At 42.7% G+C, this 23,860-nt stretch overlaps 2 protein-coding genes across 2 annotated transcripts in view; one reads left to right on the top strand and one right to left on the bottom strand.

The window, feature by feature from the left end:
• The window catches only part of LOC135512079 (RNA binding protein fox-1 homolog 3-like), a 798,827-nt gene that overhangs the window by 535,437 nt on the left and 239,530 nt on the right, over positions 1-23,860 (bottom strand). The window contains exon 3 of the mRNA XM_064933722.1: positions 3,180-3,238. The gene's annotated coding sequence lies outside the window, so the exon portion shown is untranslated. The remainder of the gene's footprint in view (positions 1-3,179; positions 3,239-23,860) is intronic.
• On the top strand, positions 8,102-23,575 carry LOC135511377 (ectonucleotide pyrophosphatase/phosphodiesterase family member 7-like). The gene is made up of 6 exons (XM_064932910.1): positions 8,102-8,519; positions 8,736-8,979; positions 22,756-22,763; positions 22,899-22,990; positions 23,083-23,205; positions 23,404-23,575. The coding sequence occupies exons 1-6, from the start codon at positions 8,133-8,135 to the stop codon at positions 23,573-23,575; spliced, it is 1,026 nt and encodes a 341-aa protein (XP_064788982.1). The 5' UTR covers positions 8,102-8,132.

Raw genomic sequence — 23,860 nt, 5'->3', positions numbered from 1 at the left:
TGGCATTGCGTATGGTGATCTTAGGCTTACGTGCGGCTGCTCAGCCATGGAAACCCATTTCATGAAGCTCCAGGCGAACAGGTCTGGTGCTGCCATTGCTTTCAGAGGCAGTTTGGAACTCAGTAGTGAATGTTGCAGCCGAGGACAGACGTCTTTACGCGCTCCACGCAAACGACTTTGCGGATGAGTCGTTATTGCTCAGAGACGTTTCCACTTCACAATAACAGCATTTACAGTTGACCAGGACAGCTCCAGCAGGGCAGAAATCTGATGAACTGACTTGTTGGAGAGGTAGCATCCTATAACGGTGCCACGTTGATAGTGACTGAGCTCTTCAGTAAGGCCATTCTATTGATTTATGGAGATTGCATGGCTGTGTGCAACATTTTTATACACCTGTCAGCCATTCAGGGATCTAACTATCTTACAAGTTTTTGAAATAAGTATTCTAACTACTTCTGAATATTTTGTATGTTGTATTACACTGGGCTGAACTCCACTCCAATGTATTTTGTAACAAGATACTTTTGAAAGCTGTAATTGGTATTTTCAAAATGAAAAAAATATAAAATCTATATCATTACTTTAGAGCGGTTCACAATTTTGTGGGGCCCTTTCACCCTACATTGGTATCAAAAGTCAGCATCTGCTAAATTAACTAAATGTATATGTATAACTGAATAAAAATATAAACTCAACAGATTTTACTGTGTCACAGTTCATATGAGGAAATCAGTCAATTGAAATAAATAAATGAAGCCCTAATCTATGGATTTCACATGACAGGGTATAGAGATATGCATCTGTTGGCCACAGGTACCTTAAAGAAAAGGTAGGGGGCGTGGATCAGAAAACCAGTCAGTATCTGGTGTGACAACCATTTGCCTCATGCAGCGCGACACATCTCCTTCTCATAGAATTGATCAGGTTGTTGATTGTGGCCTGTGGAATGTTGTCCCGCCCCTCGTCAATAGCTGTGTGAAGTTGCAGGATATTGGAGGGTACTGGAACACACTGTCATACACATTGATTCAGAGCATCCCAAACATGCTGAATGGGTGAAATGTCTGGTGAGTATGCAGGCCATGGAAGAACTGGGACATTTTCAGCTTGCAGGAATTGTGTACAGATCCTTGCAACATGGGACTGTGCATTATCATGCTGAAACATTAGGTGATGGCGGTGGTTGAATGGGACAATGGTAGGACTTAGGATCTCTTCACAGTATCTCCGTGCATTCAATTTGCCATAGGTAAAACGCAATTGTTTTCATTTTCTGTAGCTTATGCCGGCACATACTATAATCTCACCATCACTATGGGGCACTCCGTTAACAACATTGACATCTGCACACCGCTCGCCGACACAACGTTATACACGTGTTCTGCGGTTGTGAGGCCATTTGGAAGTACAGCCAAATTCTCTAAAATTACATTGGAGGAAGCTAATGGAGAGAAATTGAAATTCAATTTTCTGGCAATACCTCTGGTGGACATTCCTGCAGTCAGCATGCCAATTGCACACTCCCTCAAAACTCAAGAAATCTGTGGTATTGTGTTGTGTGACAAATCTGCACATTTTAGAGTGGCTTTTATTGTCCCCAGCACAAGGTGCACCTCTGTAATGAGCATGCTGTTTAATCATCTTGGTATGCCACACCAGTCAGGTGGATGGATTGTCTTGGCAAATGAGAAATGCTCACTAACAGGGATGAAATACATATTTCAGAGAAATAAGCTTTCTGTGCGTATGGAGCATTTCTGGGATCTTTTATTTTAGCTGATGAAACATGGGACCAACACTTTACATGTTGTGTTTATATTTTTGTTCAGTATACAGTACATTCGGAAAGTATTCAGACCCCTTGACATTTTAAAATTTTTGTTACGTTACAGTCTTATTCCAAAATGGATTCAATTGTTTGTTTCACTCATCAATTTACGCATAATACCACAAATGAAAAGGACAATAAAAAAATAAAAAGTTCATTCAAAATATCAATAAATACTTAAATATACATTTACATAAATATTTAGACCCTTTACTCAGTACTTTGTTGAAGCACCTTTGACAGTGCTTATCACCTTTATTCTTCTTGGGTATGACGCTACAAGTTTGGCAAATCTGTATTTGGGTAGTTTCTCCCATTCTTCTCTGCAGATCCTCTCAAACTCTGTCAGGTTGGATAGCGAGCGTCACTGCAGAGCTGTTTTCAGGTCTCTAGAAATATGTTCAATCTGGTTCAAGTCCGGGCTCTGGCTGGGCCACTCAAGGACATTCAGAGACTTGTCCCGAAGCCACTCCTGCGTTGTCTTGGCTATGTGCTTAGGATCATTGTCTTGTTGGAAGGTGAACCTTCGCCCCAGTCTGAGGTACTGAACACTCTGCAGCTGGTTTTCATCAACGATCTCTCTGTACTTTGCTCCGTTCATCTTTCCCTCGATCCTGTGCTGCAGAGATGGCTGTCTTTCTGGAAGGTTCTCCCATCTCCACAGAGGAACTCTGGAGCTCTGTCAGAGTGACCATCTGGTTCTTGGTCACCTCCTTGACCAAAGCCCTATTCCCCCGATTGCTCACTTTGGCCGGGCAGCCAGCTCTAGGAAGTGTCTTGGTGGTTCCAAACTTCTTCCATTTTAAGATTGATGGAGGCCACTGTGGAAATGTTTTTGGTAACCTTCCCAAGATCTGTGCCTTGATGCAATCCTGTCTTGGAGCTCTACGGACAATTCCTTTGACCTAATGGCTTGGTTTTTGCTCAAAGCAAAGGTTCTGATGAAGGATTTTTTTATGTCATCATTTTTATAATAAGGCTGTAATATAACAAAATGCTGAAGAAGTCATACTTTCCACATGAACTGTATACAAAAAATAAATCATATTTTTTTGTTAAAAAAAATGTGTATACAGTGCATGCTGCAAATACCTTACTTACATAAGTATTCACATCGCAAAATATTGGTGTGCCAAACTTAGTTGTATTTTGTAATTGTAATGAATGATTTATGCCAATCCGTCCTCCCAGTAGTATCAACTAGGCCTACTGAAACTATAGCCCTCAAAACAACACAACAGCAATAACAACTTCAGTTCTTTTGGAAACACTCTCTGAAACATCAGATGGTAACCCAGTCATAGATAGAGAAAAATCCCAGCCATGATATATGAACTGTAGTACTCACTGTTAGGGGCAGGATGTGAGGTGGAGTCAGAAGGGTGTGGATCTTTCTTTACTCTGAACCTGTAGACACACACACACAATTGACTGAGTACAGAGAAACAGAGCACCAAGGTCATGAGTAAAGAGAGAGAAGGAAGAGGTCAGAGATCAGATATTGGGGAAGGGATGGTGTGTCTGTGTATGTGTGTGTGTGCGTGACATGATCTCAGATTTATCAATTTGACTTCAGATTCTGATGTTAATTTTGAAGTTGCTTTAAACATCAAAGTCCTTTTTTGATACCCTCAGTTGACTCCTCCTGCTCAGCATCTTTCAATTCCTCCAAACTTCACATTTCTAAGTAGTCAAATTTCAAAGCTAATGATTAAGGTTTTTGATAGGGTCAAAACATTAAGTTTAGGTATTCATTCCGAATAACGTAGGATAGAGTTAAAACAAATATTGAACACGCAACCTTCGAATCCGGAGTCATGGGATTACACCCATCCCACAACCCAGTCCACAATGCCCTAGAATAACCCAAGCTTACTTAATAGATTTCCCGACATTCTCAGCACATGGACAGATGTCCAATTTTGAAGTCAAGCTTGAGCGATCTGCCTGGTGAGTGAGTGAGTGAGTGAGTGAGTGAGTGAGTGAGTGAGTGAGTGAGTGAGTGAAATATACAGGAAGAGAGGAGAAGAAGGAGAGGATAGGGAAAATAGATCACCTCTACTTCAGTAACATCTATTTTTGAACAATGTATCTAATCTTCTCGTCTTCTCCATCCCTCTCTTCCCCCTGCTATGGCACAAATCCCTGTTAACAAGAAGCAGGTTGGCTTCAATATTTCCGAATGGCACCCCATTCCTTTTATTGTGCACTACTTTGTGCACTATGTAGGGAATAGGGTGCCTTTTGGGATGCAGATTGAAAGACACTGCTGTCACACCACACCACCTTGCTCACCCTACCACACTATACCTCTCTACCTCCCTCCCTCCCTTCTCATCCTTCTTCATCCTTCATCCTTCTCTGTCCCTCCCTCCATCCATCCTTTCCACTCTCACTCTCTCCTTCCAGAGAGTTTTATTTGCTTTGTTGTCATGTATGCTTCATGTGTCTGGTGTTTCATTCGCATGTACAGGCGCATTGTGTGTGTATGTGCATGTGTGTGAGTGTGTGTGTGTGTGTCAACAGATTGCAGTGTGTGATGATGACATGTGGTAGTGGTGCCTAATCATGACACAGAGTGATCACAAACACCACCTAACCTTTCACAATCTAATAGAGGACATGGGATAGAAAGATGACACACACACACACAAGTACGTGTCCACACTGTCTGTGTCTCTCCTGCCAGTGGAGATTACCTCTGCTCATTTTCAAAGGATACAGACTGCGCCAGGGGGAAGGATTACACACACACACATACCCACACACACAAACACCAGCACACACACACACACACACAAACACTGCCACACACACACACACACACACACACACACACACACACACACACACACACACACACACACACACACACACACACACACACACACACACACACACACACACACACACACACACACACACACACACACACACACACACACAGGGAAGAAGAGAGGTGGCACAGAAGAGAGCAGGGAGACATGACCACTCCATTCCTCTCTCATTCTCTCTCCTCTCTCTCCTTTCTCCCCCTCTCTCTCATCCATCCCTCCTTCATCTCTCTTTCTCTCTCTCTCTATTTGTCTCTCTCTCTCTCTCTCTCAATTTTAATTCAAATAATTTCGAGGGCTTTCTTGGCATGGGAAATAAACATTGTCAAACCAAGTGAAATAAATAATAAACAAAAGTGAAATAAACAACAAATAATGAACATTCAACTTTTCACTCACAAAAGTTCCAAAGTAATAGAGACATTTTAAATGTCATATTATGTGCAAATAGTTAAAGTACAAAAGGAAAAATAAATAAACATAAATATGGTTTGTATTTACAATGGTGTTTGTTCTTTACTGGTTGCCCTTTTCCTGTGGTCAAAACTTTCCTTAAGCTTGGGTCAGTCACAGTGGTCAGGTATTTTGCCACTGTGTACTCTCTGTTTAGGGCCAAATAGCATTCTAGTTTGATCTGTTTTTTAGTTAATTATTTCCAATATGTCAAATAATTATAGTTTTGTTATGGAAGGTTTGGGAATTGTTTCATAAAGGGCAATGGGTTCTATAAGTGATTCAAGTATTTTTAGCCAGATCCTAATTGGTATGTTGAATTTATGTTCCTTGTGTTCGTATAGAAGGACCTTCTTGCCTTGTCTCTTAGATCATTCACAGCGTTGTGGAAGTTACCTGTGGCGCTGATGTTTAGGCTGAGGCATTGTACATTTTTATATGTGCTCTAGAGCAAATGGTGTCTAGATGGAATTTGTATTTGTGGTCCTGGCAAATGGATCTTTTTTGGAACACCATTATTGTTGTCTTACTGAGATTTACTTTCAGGGCCGAAGTCTGACATAATCTGTGCAGGAGATCAATGTGCTGCTTCTGGCCCTCCTTGTTTTGGGACAGAAGCACCAGATCATCAGCAAACAGTAGACATTTGACTTCAGATTCTAGTAGGGTGAGGTTGGGTGCCGCAGACTGTTCTGGTGCCTTCGCCAATTTGTTAAAATATATGTTGATGAGAATGGGGCTTAAGCTGCATCCCTGTCTCACCCACCCCATGGCACTGTGGAAAGAAATGTTTGTGTTCTTTGCAAATGTTAATCACACACTTGTTGTTTGTGTACATGGATTTTATAATGTTGTATGTTTTTCCTCCAACACCACTTTCCATCAATTTGAATAGCAGACCGTCATGCCAAATTTTTGAAATCCACAAAGCATGAGAAGACTGCCTTTGGTTTGTTATTTTGTCAATTAGGGTGTGCAGGGTGAATACGTGGGCTGTTGTACGGTAATTTGGTATAACGCCAATTTGACATTTGCTTAGTTCATTGTTTTCACTGAGGAACTGTCCGAGTCTGCTGTTAATGATAATGCAGAGGATTTTCCCAAGGTTGCTGTTGATGCATATCCCACGGCAGTTATTGGGGTCAAAAGTGTCTCCACTTTTATGGATTGGGGTGATCAGTCCTTGGTTCCAAATTTTTGGGAAGAGCTAAGGATGATGTTGAAGAGTTTAAGTATAGCCAATTGGAATTTGTGGTCTGTATATTTTATAATTTAATTGAGGATACCATTAACGCCACAGGCCATTTTGGGTTGGTAGGTTTGGATTTTGCCCTTTCGTTCATTCAATGTAATTTGAGAATCCAGTGGGTTCTGGTAGTCTTTAATGGTTGATTTTAAGATCTCTCTCTCTCTTTCTTTCTCTCTCTCTCTCTCTCACACACACACACACACACACACACACACACACACACACACACACACACACACACACACACACACACACACACACACACACACACACACCTCCTTTCTCTCCCTCTCTTTCCATCTGTCCATCCTCTCTCTCTCTCTCTCGAATACTCTCTCTTCCACTCCCTCTATATCTACCGCTCTCTCTCTTTCTACCTCTCTCTCTACCTCTCTCTTTCTACCTCTCTCTCTTTCTACCTCTCTCTCTACCTCTCTCTCTCTACCTCTAACACACAAACCACAGTGGTTCTGTTGAGGATGTTTTTCTCTTCTCCTAAAAGCAAGACAAAAATGTAATGTTTCATTTGATCATAGGCTGTTGTCTGAGTGATCAGAGGCTGTTGTCCCAATGGGAATTGGTCAAAAGTAGTACACTATATAGGGAGTAGAGTGCCATTTGGGACGCACTCTCGGAATTCAGAGCTTAAAGTCCCAGTAGATTTTTACCTGAAGAGAGAAGATCATTGAAGAAACAAAACAACAAATGTAGAGGAGTGTAAACCAGATGGAGAGATGGTCTTTCATCGCCAAGCAGTTTTTAGAAAACAGACACACACAGAGACCCTGGCTTGCGCTGTCTCTCTCTCTCCTCTCTCCCTCCTTCTCTCACTCTCTCTCTGATTCCTGCTCTCTCTCTTCTCTCACCCTCCTGCTCTCTCTCTCTTCTCTCTCCCTCCTGCTCTCTCTCTTGTCTCTCTCTCTCTCCCTCCGTTTCTTTCTCTGTATACCTCCCTCCATCACTTCCTCCCTCCATCACTTCCTCCTTCCTTCATTAAATATGTTTCTCCTTCAATAAGAGACCAGAGAGGGAAGACATATGGAATATATTCCTCAGTGGTGAAGCTATCATGCCATACAGCAGGTCTCCATGGTAACAGAGAGAGGAATGACAAGTGGCTCATAGTACATTTTTTTTTATTAAAATGTAACCTTTATTTAATTAGACAAGTCAGTTAAGAACAAATTCTTATTTGCAATGACGGCCTACACCTGCCAATCCCAGAAAACGCTGGTCCAATTGCGCACCGCACTATGCAACTCACAATCACAGCCCGGATTCAAACCAGGATGTCTGTAGTGATGACTTTAGCACTGAGATGCAGTGCCTTAGACCACTGCACCACACAGGAGTCCAAATGAGTCAAAGAGACATAGGCTATCCCAAATGGCACTCTGTTCCATATATAGTACATTACTTTTGACCAGAGACTCTGGTCAAAAGTAGTGGACTATGTAGGCAATAGGATGCCATTTTGTACACCCAGAGAGAGGCTTGAGGAGCCTTGCTGCTACCACACTAGCTTTAACTAGACTTTGGGCCAAGCTACAGTGCCTTGCGAAAGTATTCGGCCTCCTTGAACTTTGCGACCTTTTGCCACATTTCAGACATTTTTTTGTGAAGAATCAACAACAAGTGGGACACAATCATGAATTGGAACAACATTTATTGGATATTTCAAACTTTTTAACAAATCAAAAACTGGGCGTGCAAAATTATTCAAGTATTACACAAGTATGGACCAGAATCCCCGGAGCGCCAGGAGATGGTCCAACAAGTGGACCGGACCGTGGGATACATCCGCGATACCACCCGGAATCACGGCCTGTCTGATCGGCTCAACATCATTATCACTGCTGATCACGGAATGACCACTGTTGTCCGGAATGGCCTGGTCGACGAGATCATCCTGTCCAAGATTCCAGGATTTGACTTCCGGGATATCAAGTTCCAACTGGTAGATTATGGACCAACAGGAATGCTTCTTCCCAGAGAAGGAATGCTGGAGAAGGTGTACCAGGCCCTGAAAGGGGGCCACCCTCACCTGCATGTGTATAAGAAGGAGGACATGCCTGGTAGGCTTCACTATAGTAACCACCCTCGCCTCCTGCCCCTGATTCTCTTTGCTGATCAAGGATATGTCATCAATGGCGTGAGTGTGCCGAAACAGTGTCCTAACATTACTATATTGTTGTTCTTTATACACGCTACTCAGGAGACGGGCATAATTTTTCCTGATCAGGTCATGTGGTCAGAACAAACTCTCTTCATACTGTCTTGATGGCATGCATTGAAGTTCTGTTACCAAAAACCATTGCAATCTCTGCACTAAAACCCTATAAGCACTCTTTCATTATCATCTGTACAGTTTTTCCCAGTCCAGTTCAACAAGGGAGAGCATGGCTATGATAACCAGATGATGGACATGAAGCCGTTCTTCAGAGCTGTGGGGCCTGACTTCCAGAAGAACCTGGCTGTGGGACCCTTTGAGACGGTGAACGTGTATCCGCTGATGTGCCACCTCCTGGGGATTAAACCGGAGGTCAACGATGGGTCCCTGGAGGTCACTCGCCAGATGCTGGTTCCCAAGAAGGACCAGGGATCCTATGAGAGTAAGCCTTTATGTTTATAATTTATTGACAGAACATTTATGTGCAGAACAACATAGGATATTCAAAATGTGAATGCTGCTTGGACAGAATTATAAACTGTTCCTATTCCCCATTAAGTAGGTTTACCAATGGAATTACATTAGTATTTTGTACTTTTGGCTTCATAATAGAGAAACATATTTTGATCACATGAAAGTGAGCTTTTATTTGTCATCAACTGTTAACAGGTTAGTAATCAATATTCAACAACAAAAAGCTTAAATGTTGAGGAAATGAATTTAAGCTTGACCAAGGACAGAATCATAAGCTGTCTTTTTCTTACACCCCATTGCTCAGGTTTACCCAGGGAATTATATGACCCTTATCTCACGTTGTTGAACCTTTGCCTTTATAGAGAAACATGTTTTGAATACATCAGTAAGATCTACCAAAATGCCTATCCCAAGATAACAATCTTTCCAATGCTACTTCTAAACCTTGAACCCGTGCAGATGTATCTGATAAACTATATAACATTCTGATAATAAATGTTGCAGATACATATCTTGTTTTATGCCTTGATATGAGAATGTAATCTAACAGAATGATCGCCATGTGATTGTGTCCTACACAGACAATTCCCCAGTGTTAAATTAACACTAAAGTGTGGACCCATATAGACACTATTGAATTAGCACACTGCTTTATGCAAAGCGTTTTTGCATATTTCCCAGAGTGCGTTGGCTTTCATGAGAATTATAGAGTTACCACATGACTGAATTTGTTAGTGAATTAGTTTTATGCGAGTAAAGTACATGTTAAATAAAAAATGTCATGACAGGCATCAAATCAAATCAAAGTGTATTTGTCACGTGCGCCTAATACAACAGGTACCTTAAAGTGAAATGCTTACTTACAGGCTCTAAGCAATAGTGCAAAAACGGTATTAGTTGAAGAATAGGTAAGTAAAGAAATAAAAACAACAGTGAAAAACAGTAGTGAGGCTATACAGTGGTGAGGCTATTAAAGTATCGAGGCTACATACAGACCCCGTTTAGTCTGGCTGATTGAGGTAGTACGTACTTGTAGATATGGTTAAAGTGACTATGCATATATGATGAACAGAGAGTAGCAGTAGTGTAAACTGGTTGGTGGGTGGTGGGTGGCGGGACACAATGCAGATATCCCGGTTAGCCAATGTGCGGGAGCACTAGTTGGTCGGGCCAATGGAGTGACTATGCATATGTGATAAACTTGATGGAAACAGCACATTTTTCGGGCAAAATTTCCAAATGAGGACAAAATAAAACACGCTTGACAAGGTGGGAACATTTTGTGTCTGTAAAATTAAATATGCAAGAAACTATGTAGGAAACCCTTTTATGAGCAAATATTGATATAATAACCCTCATATCAAAGTGAACTTGGAGCCACCCGATGACATGTTGTGTGGACATGTTGTGTGGTCCACTACAACTTTTCGGGGAAGCATGTAGTTTATTAGGCTACAGATTAAATCAATTATGATGAACTTCACAGAGTGGTGAAAGTGCAAGGTGATGAGCTTGATGCTCCTTTCTAATAAATAGCGAGGGTCTTATTCAGGTGACATGATCATTGATGCTTGGCTGCTGTTTGACAAATGAAAAATGTATCTTGCTCTTTTGTCCACAGTAATCTTATCACGTAGGCTATATGTGCACTCTAGCCAACAGCATGCAGATGTATCTGTATCTAGAGCGCATGTGCCAATGCAGAAGTGTGCACACTTGCTATATAATGCATTTGTTTTGTTGAGAAAACCATCATTGGAGTTGAAAATGTGATATTTCTATGTATCTCCACCATCTGTGCTCTGTTGGCTAGAGTGCACATAGACATACCATGGAAACACTTGCTATAAAATGCAACATGCGATTTATTCGGTACATGAGAATTTAAAAAACTAATAAGAAATAAGAGTTTTTGTATGAGAACACAGTCTTGAAAAATGTGTGTCTTCACACGCCATGATGAAGTTGCGCACCTGCTAAAATTGGTTTCCTATTGAACATACTTCTTTCCAAAAGATATATTATAGTTTGATTACATTTTAAGGTGTCTGAGGAGTTAATACAAACTTATTTTGACTTGTTGAAACAAAGTTTAGGGGTAGATTTTTGGATTCCTTTCTCTGCAAATTGAATGACTGGATTACTCCAATCAATGGTGCCAACTATACAGACTTTTTGGTAATATAAAAAGGATTTTATCTTAAAAAACGACACTACACGTTATCTCTGGGATGTGTTAACATGACCACTACTTCAGAGTTTTTCAACGACCCCCCCCCCCCCCCTCCCCTTTGGTTCCATGCTAGCTGAAGACCTAGCTGGCCACTAACTAGCTAACACCAGGCACAAATGAATAGTGCCATAGATGAATAGCATAAACTTTTAGTTATATTTGTTGACACCCCACAGTCAAGTTTTGGCACCAGTAGAGTAGCTATTTAGCTATATAAACCACGCCCCTCCGCAAGGCCATAAAGATCATCCAGGACAACAACCACCCGAGCCACTGCCTGTTTACCCCGCTATCATCCAGAAGGCGAGGTCAGTACAGGTGCATCAAAGCTGGGCCCGAGAGACTGAAAAACAGATTCTATCTCAAGGCCATCAGACTGTTAAACAGCAATCACCAACTCAGAGAGGCTGCTGCCTACATGGAGACCCAATCCCTGGCCACTTTAATAAATGGATCACCAGTCACTTTATACAATGCACTCTAAATAATGCAACTTTAGTTATGTTTCCATATCTCATGTATACTTTTATACCATCTATTGCACCTTGCCCATGCCACTTAGTCATTTTTTGTACCTTAATTTAACTCGGCAAGTCAGCTAAGAACAATTTCTTATTTTCAATGATGGCCTAGGATAGTAGTTTACCTACCTTGGTCAGGGACAGACTGACATCATTTTACCTTGTAAGCTTGGGGATTTGATCTTGCAACCCAACACTCTAACCACTAGGTTACCCGCCGTTCCAAATACTTACATGTACATATTCCCATTCACCCCTTTAGATGTCTGTGTATTAGGTAGTTGTTGGGTAATTGTTAGATTACTTGTTAGATATTACTCAACTGTCAGAACTAGAAGCACAAGCATTTCGCTACACTCATATTTGCATCTGCTAACCATGTGTATGTGACAATGAGAAGCCTTCCACTCATTTTCCTACATTTTCCACCATTTGCTGATGCCATTTCCGGTCACAACTTGCAGACTTGTTTACGTGTTGCTGTGCGTTTTGTGCGTTTTGTTGCCAACCATACTTTGCTACCTGACAATATTTTTGGTTTTTCCCTCACTCAACTTTTTTTAATTCAACTTTTTCACTCCGGACGCTTTATCTGGACGTGGTTCGTCAGGACCTCCAACAGCCGAAGCTCAGTAGTAACATTAACATGATACCTTCTAAATGCAGTCGCTGTACTCATAATATACAGGAGAACAATCGCCTTATGGCGAGGATAGCTGTGCTGCAAGCCCAGCTTCAAACGCAATCGTTTAGGCAAGGGTCATTTCAGTGTAGGAAAGGATGAAACAGCGTCTGTGCCACCAGTAAGTACAGATAGTAACGCTAGTATAAAGCCCCTGGCACGGTCCCGCAGCCGGACAACTTTCTCATTGTTTCTGGAGGGAAATGCTGTAGGAACGCTCAACCGGTGTCGCTCATTCAGCCGACAGAAACTTTCAACCGGTTTTCCCCATTAAGCAGCGAGTCGGAGTCAGAGGCCGAGCCTTCTCTTGTCTCTACTCCTCCCGTTACGGGGCCTGACACGCCGAAGCTTCCCACCATTAGCTCTGAGAGTGTAGAGAGTAGAGAGTAGAGAGTGTAGAGATATTGTTATCCACGTCGGCACCAACGATGTTAGGATGAAACAGTCAGATGTCATCAAGTGCAACATAGCTTCAGCGTGTAAATCAGCTCGAAAGATGTGTCGGCATTGAGTAATTGTCTCTGGCCCCCTCCCAGTTAGGGGGAGTGATGAGCTCTACAGCACAGTCTCACAACTCAATCGCTCGTTGAAGGCTGTTTTCTGCCCCTCCCAAAAGATAGAATTTGTAGATAATTGGCCCTCTTTCTGGGACTCACCCGCAAACAGGACCAAGCCTGACCTGCTGAGGAGTGACGGACTCCATCCTAGCTGGAGGGGTGCGCTCATCTTATCTACCAACATAGACAGGGCTCTAACTCCTCTAGCTCCACAATGAAATAGGGTGCAGGCCAGGCAGCAGGCTGTTAGCCAGCCTGCCAGCTTAGTGGAGTCTGCCACTAGCACAGTCAGTGTAGTCAGCTCAGCGATGCCCATTGAGACGGTGCCTGTGCCTCGACCTAGGTTGGGCAAAACTAAACATGGCGGTGTTCGCCTTAGCAATCTCACTAGGATAAAGACCTCCTCCATTCCTTTCATTACTGAAAGAGATTGTGATACCTCAAAATAGGGCTACTTAATGTTAGATCCTCTACTTCAAAGACAATTATAGTCAATGAACTAATCACTGATCATAATCTTGATGTGATTGGCCTGACTGAAACATGGCTTAAGCCTGAATTTACTGTGTTAAATGAGGCCTCACCTCCTGGTTACACTAGTGACCATATCCCCCGTGCATCCCGCAAAGGCAGAGGTGTTGCTAACATTTACGATAGCAAATTTAAATTTCCCCCAAAAAATGCAGTTTTCGTCTTTTGAGTTTCTCGTCATGAAATCTATACAGCCTACTTAATCACTTTTTATAGCTACTGTTTACAGGCCTCCTGGGCCATATACAGCGTTCCTCATTGAGTTCCCTGAATTCCTATTGGACGTTGTAGTCATAGCAGATAATCTAAAAAAATTTGGTGACTTTAATATTCACATGGAAAAGTCCACAGACCCACTCCAAAAAGCTTTCGGAGCCATCATCGACTCAGTGGGTTTTGTCCAACATGTCTCTGGACATACTCACTGTCACAGTCATACTCTGGACCTAGTTTTGTCCCATGGAATAAATGTTGTGGATCTTAATGTTTTTCCTCATAATCCTGGACTATAGGACCACCATTTTATTATGTTTGCAATTGCAACAAATAATCTGCTCAGACCCCAACCAAGGAGCATCAAAAGTTGTGCTATAAATTCACAGACGACACAAAGATTCCTTGATGCCCTTCCAGACTCCCTCTGTCTACTCAAGGACGTCAGAGGACAAAAATCACTTAACCACCTAACTGAGGAACTCAATTTAACCTTGCACAATACCCTAGATGCAGTTGCACCCCTAAAAACTAAAAACATTTCTCATAAGAAACTAGCTCCCTGGTATACAGAAAATACGCTAGCTCTGAAGCAAGCTTCCAGAAAATTGGAACGGAATGGGGCCACACCAAACTGGAAGTCTTCCAACTAGCTTGGAAAGACAGTACCATGCCGTATCGAAGAGCCCTTACTGCTGCTCCATCATCCTATTTTTCCAACTTAATTGAGGAAAATAAGAACAATCCAAAATGTATTTTTGATACTGTCGAAAAGGTAACTAAAAAGCAGCATTCCCCAAGTGAGGTTGGCTTTTACTTCAGCAGTAATAAATTCATGAACTTCGTTGAGGTCATGATTATTAGAAAGCAAATTACGGACTCCTCTTTAAATCTGCTTATTCCTTCAAAGCTCAGCTGTCCTGAGTCTGCACAAAACTGCCAGGACCTAGGATCAAGAGTGGCACTCAAGTGTTTTAGTATTAAATCTTTTGACACAATGATAAAATAATCATGGCCTCTAAATCTTCAAGCTGCATACTGGACCATATTCCAGCTAAGCTATTGAAAGAGCTGCTTCCTGTGTTTGGCCCTCCCACGTTGAACATAATAAACGGCTCTGTATCCACCGGATGTGTACCAAACTCACTAAAATTGGCAGTAATAAAGCCTCTCTTGAAAAAGCCAAACCTTGACCCAGAAAATATTAAAAAAACTATCAGCCTATATTGAATCTTCCATTCCTCTCAAAGATTTTAGAAAAGGCTGTTGCGCAGCAACTCACTGCCTTCCTGAAGACAAACAATGTATACGAAATGCTTCAGTCTAGTTTTAGACCTCATCATAGCACTGAGACAGCACTTGTGAAGGTGGTAAATTACATTTTAATGGCGTCAGACCGAGGCTCTGCATCTGTCCTCGTGCTCCTAGACCTTAGTGCTGCATCTGATACCATCGATCACCACATTCTTTGGAGAGATTGGAAACCCAAATTGGTCTACATGGACAAGTTCTGGCCTGGTTTAGATCTTATCTATCGGAAAGATATCAGTGTGTCTCTGTGAATGGTTTGTCCTCTGACAAATCAACTGTAAATTTCGATGTTCCTCAAGGGTCCGTTTTAGGACCACTATTGTTTTCACTATATATTTGACCTCTTGGGGATGTCATTCGAAAACATAATGTTAACTTTCACTGCTATGCGGATGACACACAGCTGTACATTTCAATGAAACATGGTGAAGCCCCAAAATTGCCCTCGCTAGAAGCCTGTGTTTCAGACATAAGGAAGTGGATGGCTGCAAACTTTCTACTTTTAAACTGACAAAACAGAGATGCTTGTTCTCGGTCCCAAGAAACAAAGAGATCTTCTGTTGAATCTGACAATTAATCTTAATGGTTGTACAGTCGTCTCAAATGAAACTGTGAAGGACCTTGGCGTTACTCTGGACCCTGATCTCTCTTTTGATGAACATATCAAGACTGTTTCAATGACAGCTTTTTTCCATCTACGTAACATTGCAAAAATCAGAAACTTTCTGTCCAAAAATGATGCAGAAAAATGTATCCATGTTTTTGTTACTTCTAGGTTAGACTACTGCAATGCGGCTACCTGGATAAAGCACCAAATAAACTTCAGTTAGTGCTAAATACGGCTGCTAGAATCCTGACTAGAACCAGAAAATGTGATCATATTACTCCAGTGCCTCCCTACACTGGCTTCCTGTCAATGCAAGGGCTGATTTCAAGGTTTTACTGCTAACCTACAAAACATTACATGGGCTTGCTCCTACCTATCTCTCTGATTTGGTTCAGCTGTACATACCTACACGTACGCTACGGTCACAAGACGCAGGCCTCCTAATTGTCCCTAGAATTTCTAAGCAAGCAGCTGGAGGCAGGGCTTTCTCCTATAGAGCTCAATTTTTATGGAATGGTCTGCCTACCCATGTGAGAGACACAAAGTCCGTCTCAACCTGTAAATCTTTACTGAAGACTCATCTCTTCAGTGGGTCATATGATTGGGTGTAGTCTGGCCCAGGAGTGTGAAGGTGAACGGAAAGGCTTTGGAGCAATGAACCGCCCTTGCTGTCTCTGCCTGGCCGGTTCCCCTCTGTCCACTGGGATTCTCTGCCTCTAACCCTATTACAGGGGCTGAGTCACTGGCTTACTGGTGCTCTTTCATGCTGTACATTGGAGAGGTGCGTCACTTGAGTGTTTTGAGTCACTGATGTGATCTTCCTGTCTGGGTTGGCGCCCCCCGTTGGGTTGTGCTGTGGCGGAGATCTCTGTGGGATATACTCGGCATTGTCTCAGGATGGTAAGTTGGTGGTTGAAGATATCCCTCTAGTGGTGTGGGGGCTGTGCTTTGATAAAGTGGGTGGGGTAATATCCTTCCTGTTTGGCCCTGTCCGGGGGTATCATCGGATGGGGCCACAGTGTCTCCTGACCCCTCCTGTCTCAGCCTCCAGTATTTATGCTGCAGTAGTTTATGTGTCAGGGGGCTAGGGTCAGTTTGTTATATTTGGAGGACTTCTCCTGTCTTATCCGGTGTCCTGTGTGAATTTAAGTATGCTCTCTCTATTCTCTCTTTCTCTCTTTCTTTCTCTCTCTCGGAGGACCTGAGCCCAAGGACCATGCCTCAGGACTACCTGGCATGATGACTCCTTGCTGTCCCCAGTCCACCTGGCCGTGCTGCTGCTCTAGTTCCAAATGTTCTGCCTGTGGCTATGGAACCCTGACCTGTTCACCGGACGTGCTACCTGTTCCAGACCTGCTTTTTTCAACTCTCTAGAGACAACAGGAGTGGTAGAGATACTCTCAATGATCGGCTATGAAAAGCCAACTGACATTTACTCCTGAGGTGCTGACCTGTTGCACCCTCGACAACTACTGTGATTATTATTATTTGACCATGCTGGTAATTTATGAACATTTGAACATCTTAGCCATGCTCTGTTATAATCTCCAACCGGCACAGCGAGAAGAGGACTGGCCACCCCTCATAGCCTGGTTCTTCTATATGTTTCTTCCTAGGTTTTGGTCATTCTAGGGAGTTTTTCCTATCCACCGTGCTTCTACACCTGCATTGCTTGCTGTTTGGGGTTTTAGGCTGGGTTTCTGTACAGCACTTTAAGATATCAGCTCATCTAAGAAGGGCTGTATAAATACCTTTGATTTGATTTGATTGGGTAAGCAACTCTGATGAAATATGAATTCCTCTCCCAGTTTCGGGTGGAAAGCGAACTGAACCAGGTTTACCTCTGGGATTGTGCCTGTGCTTAGCTCCATTCTGTTTATTTCTTATCCTGAAAAACTTCCCAGTCCTTAACAATTACAAGCATACCCATAACAGATGCAGCCACCACTCTGCTTGAAAATATGGAGTGTGGTACTCAGTAATGTGTTTTATCTGCCCCAAACATAACAAGTTATATTCAGGACAAAAAAGTAAGTTGCTGTGCCACACATTTTGCAGCATTACATCAGTGCCTTGTTGAAAACAAGATGCATGTTTTGGAATATTTTTATTCTGTACAGGCTTCCTTCTTTTCACTCTATCAATTAGGTTAGTATTGTGGAGTAACTACAATGTTGTTGATCCATCCTCAGTTTTCTCCTACCACAGCCATTAAACTCCTATAACTGTTTAAAAAGTCACCATTAACCACATGGTGATATCCATGAGCAGTTTCCTTCCTACTTGGCAACTGAGGATGGACATCTTTGGAGTGACTGAGTGTATTGATACACCATCCAATGTGTAATTAGTAACTTCCCTATGCTCAAAGACAGTGGTTCGCAACCTTTTTCGGTTGCTGTACCACCAACTGAATTGTGTTCTACCCGGAGTACCCTGATGTACCCCATCATGTGCATTTTACCAGTAAGCCTATGATCTCATGACTCTTCTTGTGTACCCCCTGTGGATAGGCCAAGTACCCTCAGGGGTCCTAGTACCCCTGGTTGGGAACCACTGCTTAAAGGGATATTAATTTTATTTTTTTATTTTTTATCTACTAATAGGTTTTCCTCTTGTCGAGGCATTGGAAAACCTCCCTGGTCTTTGTGGTTGAATCTGTGTCACTGCTCGAGTAAGCGACCTTACACATAATTGTGTGTAGGCCAGAGACAAAAACATCTACATTTAATAAAACATAAAAGTCAAAGGGTGTGAATACATTATGAAGGCACTGAATGTACAGCATAGCATTCCCCTACGGATGTTGACTATGCCTTCTTGATTTTTCCTTGGCAAGCCAATGAAAGGACAGAAAACAGACTGTAAATAAAATATAACAAACCGAAAGAGATTACATACGCATGTGTTCAATATGACAGGGTCTCACTAGGGAAAACACAATGAGCCCTGAGCTGTAAACAGAAAACAAACCAATTGCAAACTGGATCTTTCTATTTGCCTGAGTCCCAAATGACCGCCTATTCCCTATTTCAGGATTCCAAAACTGGTGGTGATTTCATTTGGCACCCCATTACAGAAAGAGAATAACTGTATAGAAAGCTCTGGGGGCAGGTTGTCAGGATACTGGACAGCCAATAAATTGGCAGATGCAAACAGATGATCAACTTAAGGGGACAACAGTTCTTGAGGCCTTGAACCAAAAAACATTTTTTTTTTTTTCTTTCAATCTGGTGAACTGGCCTTTGAGTTGTGGGGATGCAATATCAACAGTCCCTTATCTCTGGTATATCTTGGCATGCCATTCAGATTAGAGGCAGTAGGATGACCAGGAATGTTCTTTTGAAAAGTGCTTGAATTGGACCATCTTCCTGTCCTTGCTAAGCATTCAAATTGTATCGAGTACTTTTGGGTGTCAGGAAAAAAATGTATGGAATAAAAAGTACACTATTTACTTTAGGAATGTAGTGTAGTAAAACTAAACATTGTCAAAAATATAAATAGTAAAGTAAAGTACAGATACCCCAAAACACTACTTATGTAGTACTTTAATAAGCAATTTTACTTAAGTACTTTACACCACTGCTTGCAGGGTTCCAGAGAACCTGCGTCATGCCAGTGGTTTTCAATTCTCTCCTCAGGGACCCCCAGCTGTTCCAGAGGTAGTTCACTTGATTCAACTAATCAATTAACACAATCATAATCCTGATGGAATATTAACAATATAATATGACTGGCCAGAATAAAAAAACCTGTATGGTTCTTCAAAAGGATCTACAAAGAACCTTTACGATTGAGAAAGGTTCTTTATAGAAAGATTCTCCATAAAGGTTATATGAAGAACCATATGAAAGGGTACTATATAGCCCCAAAAAGGGTTGTAACCATCGCAGACATTTGTTGGGGTGCTATACAGAACCTTTTTTAATGGTTCTTTATAGAACCTTAGGAGCAAGGTTCTTTATTGAACATTCAACAAAGTGTTATATATAGCATCAAAAAGGGTTCTACTATGTTTACAAGCCAAATAACCCCTATCTGGTACAATTCAAACATTTATCTGGTATAAATCAAACATTTATCTGGTACAATTCAAACATTTATCTGGTATAAATCAAACATTTATCTGGTATAAATCAAACATTTATCTGGTATAAATCAAACATTTATCTGGTATAAATCAAACATTTATCTGGTACAATTCAAACATTAATCTTGTACAATTCAAACACTCAAAAGGTAAAGGATGCCATTTGGGATGCAGAGCAGCCTCCTAGAAGCAGCAAGGGAAACCATGCAGACCCTGGGTATGACACAACTCTTATGGATATTCATATTTTTTTCCCTGTCTTTGGTTGTTTATTTACCGTCGTTCCGACCCACTCACCCTCTGTTATTTAGACAATCCATCCTGTTAAACAACAACGTGGGTGTAGGTGGGAAAGGGCGTGTGTATACAGGGATTGTGCACGCGCATGTGTGTGTCTATTCTGATGTGACAGGGGAAGGAAGAACGATGTAGGAATGTAGTGAGGGCTGTGAGAACATTACTAGTGGGCTGTAAGAGCCAGCCAAGTGTAACATCCGTGTTTGTGAGAACACTTTGAAAACATCTTGAGAGCCCTTCCATTGTGAGTGCCGGCAATTTCTCAAGTAAGGTTGTCTTTTACTGCTTCTATGCTGTCCTTCCTCCACCTCTTTTCTCTGTTTGGCCGATCATTTCTTTCTCAATCTCTCTAATAGTTCCTCTCTCTGCTCTTTTGCTCGTTCTTTCTCTTGGCCTTTGTCTTTCGCCTGCTCCACCCTATTCCCTACATGAGGTGAGATGGCGCCGACAGAGATGGTCTCCTCGCTTCGGGTTCCTGGAAAACTATGCAGTATTTTGTTTTTTTATGTATCTTTTCTTACGTTGTTACCCCTGGAAATCTTAAGTCTTGTTATATACACCCGGGAATAACTAACGGATATAAGATTGTCAACTTACCAACATTGTGACCAGGAATACGACTTTCTCAAAGTAGATCCTCTCTTCGGACCACCACCCAGGACAATGGATCTAACCCCAGCAGCTGACCGAAAATAATGGCGATGCAGAAGGGGCAGATGGAGGTCAGGCTTTGAAAACGGGCACATCGCTCTCCGCTCCCGAGTATACTACTCGCCAATGCCCAGTCTCTTGACAACAAGGTAGACAAAATTAGAGCGAGGGTTGCCTTCCAGAGAGACATCAGAGATTGAAACATTCTTTGTTTCACGGAAACATGGCTCTCTCGGGATATATTGTCGGAATCGGTTCAACCACCGGGCTTCTCGATGCATCTTGACGACAGAGATAAACACCTCTCTGGGAAGAGGAAGGGTGTATTTGATTAACAACTCTTGGTGTAATCATAACAACATACAACTCTAGTCCTTCTGCTCACCTGACCTAGAATTCCTTACAGTCAAATGTCTGCTCACCCGACCTAGAATTCCTTACAGTCAAATGTCTGCTCACCTGACCTAGAATTCCTTAGTCAAATGTCTGCTCACCCGACCTAGAATTCCTTACAGTCAAATGTCTGCTCACCCGACCTAGAATTCCTTACAGTCAAATGTCTGCTCACCCGACCTAGAATTCCTTACAGTCAAATGTCTGCTCACCTGACCTAGAATTCCTTACAGTCAAATGTCTGCTCACCAGACCTAGAATCCCTTACAGTCAAATGTCTGCTCACCCGACCTAGAATCCCTTACAGTCAAATGTCTGCTCACCCGACCTAGAATTCCTTACAGTCAAATGTCTGCTCACCTGACCTAGAATTCCTTACAGTCAAATGTCTGCTCACCAGACCTAGAATTCCTTACAGTCAAATGTCTGCTCACCTGACCTAGAATTCCTTACAGTCAAATGTCTGCTCACCAGACCTAGAATCCCTTACAGTCAAATGTCTGCTCACCCGACCTAGAATCCCTTACAGTCAAATGTCTGCTCACCCAACCTAGAATTCCTTACAGTCAAATGTCTGCTCACCTGACCTAGAATTCCTTACAGTCAAATGTCTGCTCACCAGACCTAGAATCCCTTACAGTCAAATGTCTGCTCACCCGACCTAGAATCCCTTACAGTCAAATGTCTACTCACCTGACCTAGAATTCCTTACAGTCAAATGTCTGCTCACCCGACCTAGAATTCCTTACAGTCAAATGTCGGCCATAATACCTACCAAGAAAATTCTCGTCAGTTATCGTCACAGCTGTGTACACCCCCCCCCCCTCAAGCGAACAGCAAGATGGCCCTCAAGGAACTTCACTGGACTCTATGTAAACTGGATACTATATACCCGGAAGCTGCATTTACTGTAGCTGGGGGTTTTAACAAAGCAAATTTGAGAACAATGCTACATACATTTGATCAGCATATTGATTGCACAACACATAGGGCTAATACTCTCGACCACTGCTCCTCTAACCTCCGCGATGCATACAAAGCCCTCCCCTGCCCTCCCATCGGCAAATCCCACCATTATGTCATCTTGCTCAACCCGGCTTATAGGCAGAAACTCAGACAGGATGTACCAGTGTCGAGAACCAATCAACGTTGGTCTGACCAATCGGAAGCCACACTACAAGATTTCTTTGATCACGTGGACTTGAATATGTTCCGATCAGCCTCAGACGACCATATTGACCTATACATTGACTCGGTGAATGCATTTATAAATAAGTGCATTGGAGATGTCGTACCCACTGTGACCATTAAAACCTACCCTAACCAGAAACCGTAAAACTGAAAGCGCGATCAACCGCATTTAACTATGGAAGAGATCTGGAGAGATGGCTGAATAGAAACAGTGTAGTTATTCGCTCCACAAGGCAATCAAACAAGAGAAATGCCAGTACAGTGACAAGGTGGAGTCGCAATTCAACGGCTCAGATACGAGGCGTATGTGGCAGGGTCTACAGGAAATCACGGACGACAAAAACAAAAACAGCCACCGACGTCACGCTTCCAGACAAACTCAACGCCTTATTTGCCCACTTTGAGGATAATACAGTGCCACCATCGCAGATCGCTAACAAAGACTGTGCCCCCCCTCTCCGTCTTAGTGGCTGACGTGAGTAAAACATTTAAACTTGTTAACCTTCGCAAGGCTGCTGGCCCAGACGTCATCGCTAGCCACGTCCTCAGAGCATACGCAGACCAGCTGGCTGGTATGTTTACAGACATATTTAATTGCTCCTTATCCCAGTCTGTTATCCCTGCATGCTTCAAGATGGCTACCATGGTTCCTGTACCCAAGAAGGCAAATATAACGTCTGTTATCATGAAGTGCTTTGAGAGGTTAGTCAAGGATCATATCACCTTACCGGCTACCCTAGACCCACCTTACCGGCCACCCTAGACCCACTTCAGTTTGCATACCGCCCCAACAGGTCCACAGATGACGCAATCACCATCACACTGCACACTGACTTTCTGATGGGTCAACACCAGGTGGTGAAGGTAGGAAACAACATCTCCACTTCGCTGACCCTCAACACTGGGGCCCCACAAGGGTTTGTGCTAAGCCCTCTCCTGTACTCTCTGTTCACCCATGACTGTGTGGCCATGCACGCCTCCAACTCAATCATCATATTTTCAGACAACACAACAGTAGTGGGCTTGATCACCAACAATGACGAGACAGCCTACAGGGAGGAGATGAGGGCACTCGGAGTGTGTTGTCAGGAAGTCGACCTCTCACTCCATGTCAGCAAAACAAAGGAGATGATCGTGTACCTCAGGAAACAGCAGAGGGAGCACCCTATCCACATCGAAGGGAAAGCAGCAGAGAAGGTGGAAAGTTTTATGTTCCTGGGCGTACACATCACAGACAAACTGAAATGGTCTACCCACACAGACAGTGTGGTGAAGAAGGCGCCCTAAACCCAGCAACTGCACCGCCCTCAAATGCAAGGCTCTCCAGAGGGCGGTGCAGTCTGCACAACGCATCACCGGGGGCAAACTACCTGCCCTCCATGACACCTACAGCACCCGATGCCACAGGAAAGCCAAAATGAACATCAACCACCCGAGCCACTGCCTGTTCACACTGCTTTTATCCAGAAGGCGAGGTCAGTACAGGTGCATCAAAGCTGGGACTGAGAGATTAAAAAACAGCTTATATCTCAAGGCCATCAGACTGTTAAACAGCCATCACTAACTCAGTAA

The sequence above is a fragment of the Oncorhynchus masou genome, chromosome 24 (genome assembly GCF_036934945.1).
Source record: "Oncorhynchus masou masou isolate Uvic2021 chromosome 24, UVic_Omas_1.1, whole genome shotgun sequence".
Taxonomy (NCBI): domain Eukaryota; kingdom Metazoa; phylum Chordata; class Actinopteri; order Salmoniformes; family Salmonidae; genus Oncorhynchus; species Oncorhynchus masou.
The sequence above is the reverse complement of the archived record's forward strand: the minus strand, read 5'-3'. Positions and strand labels throughout refer to the sequence as shown.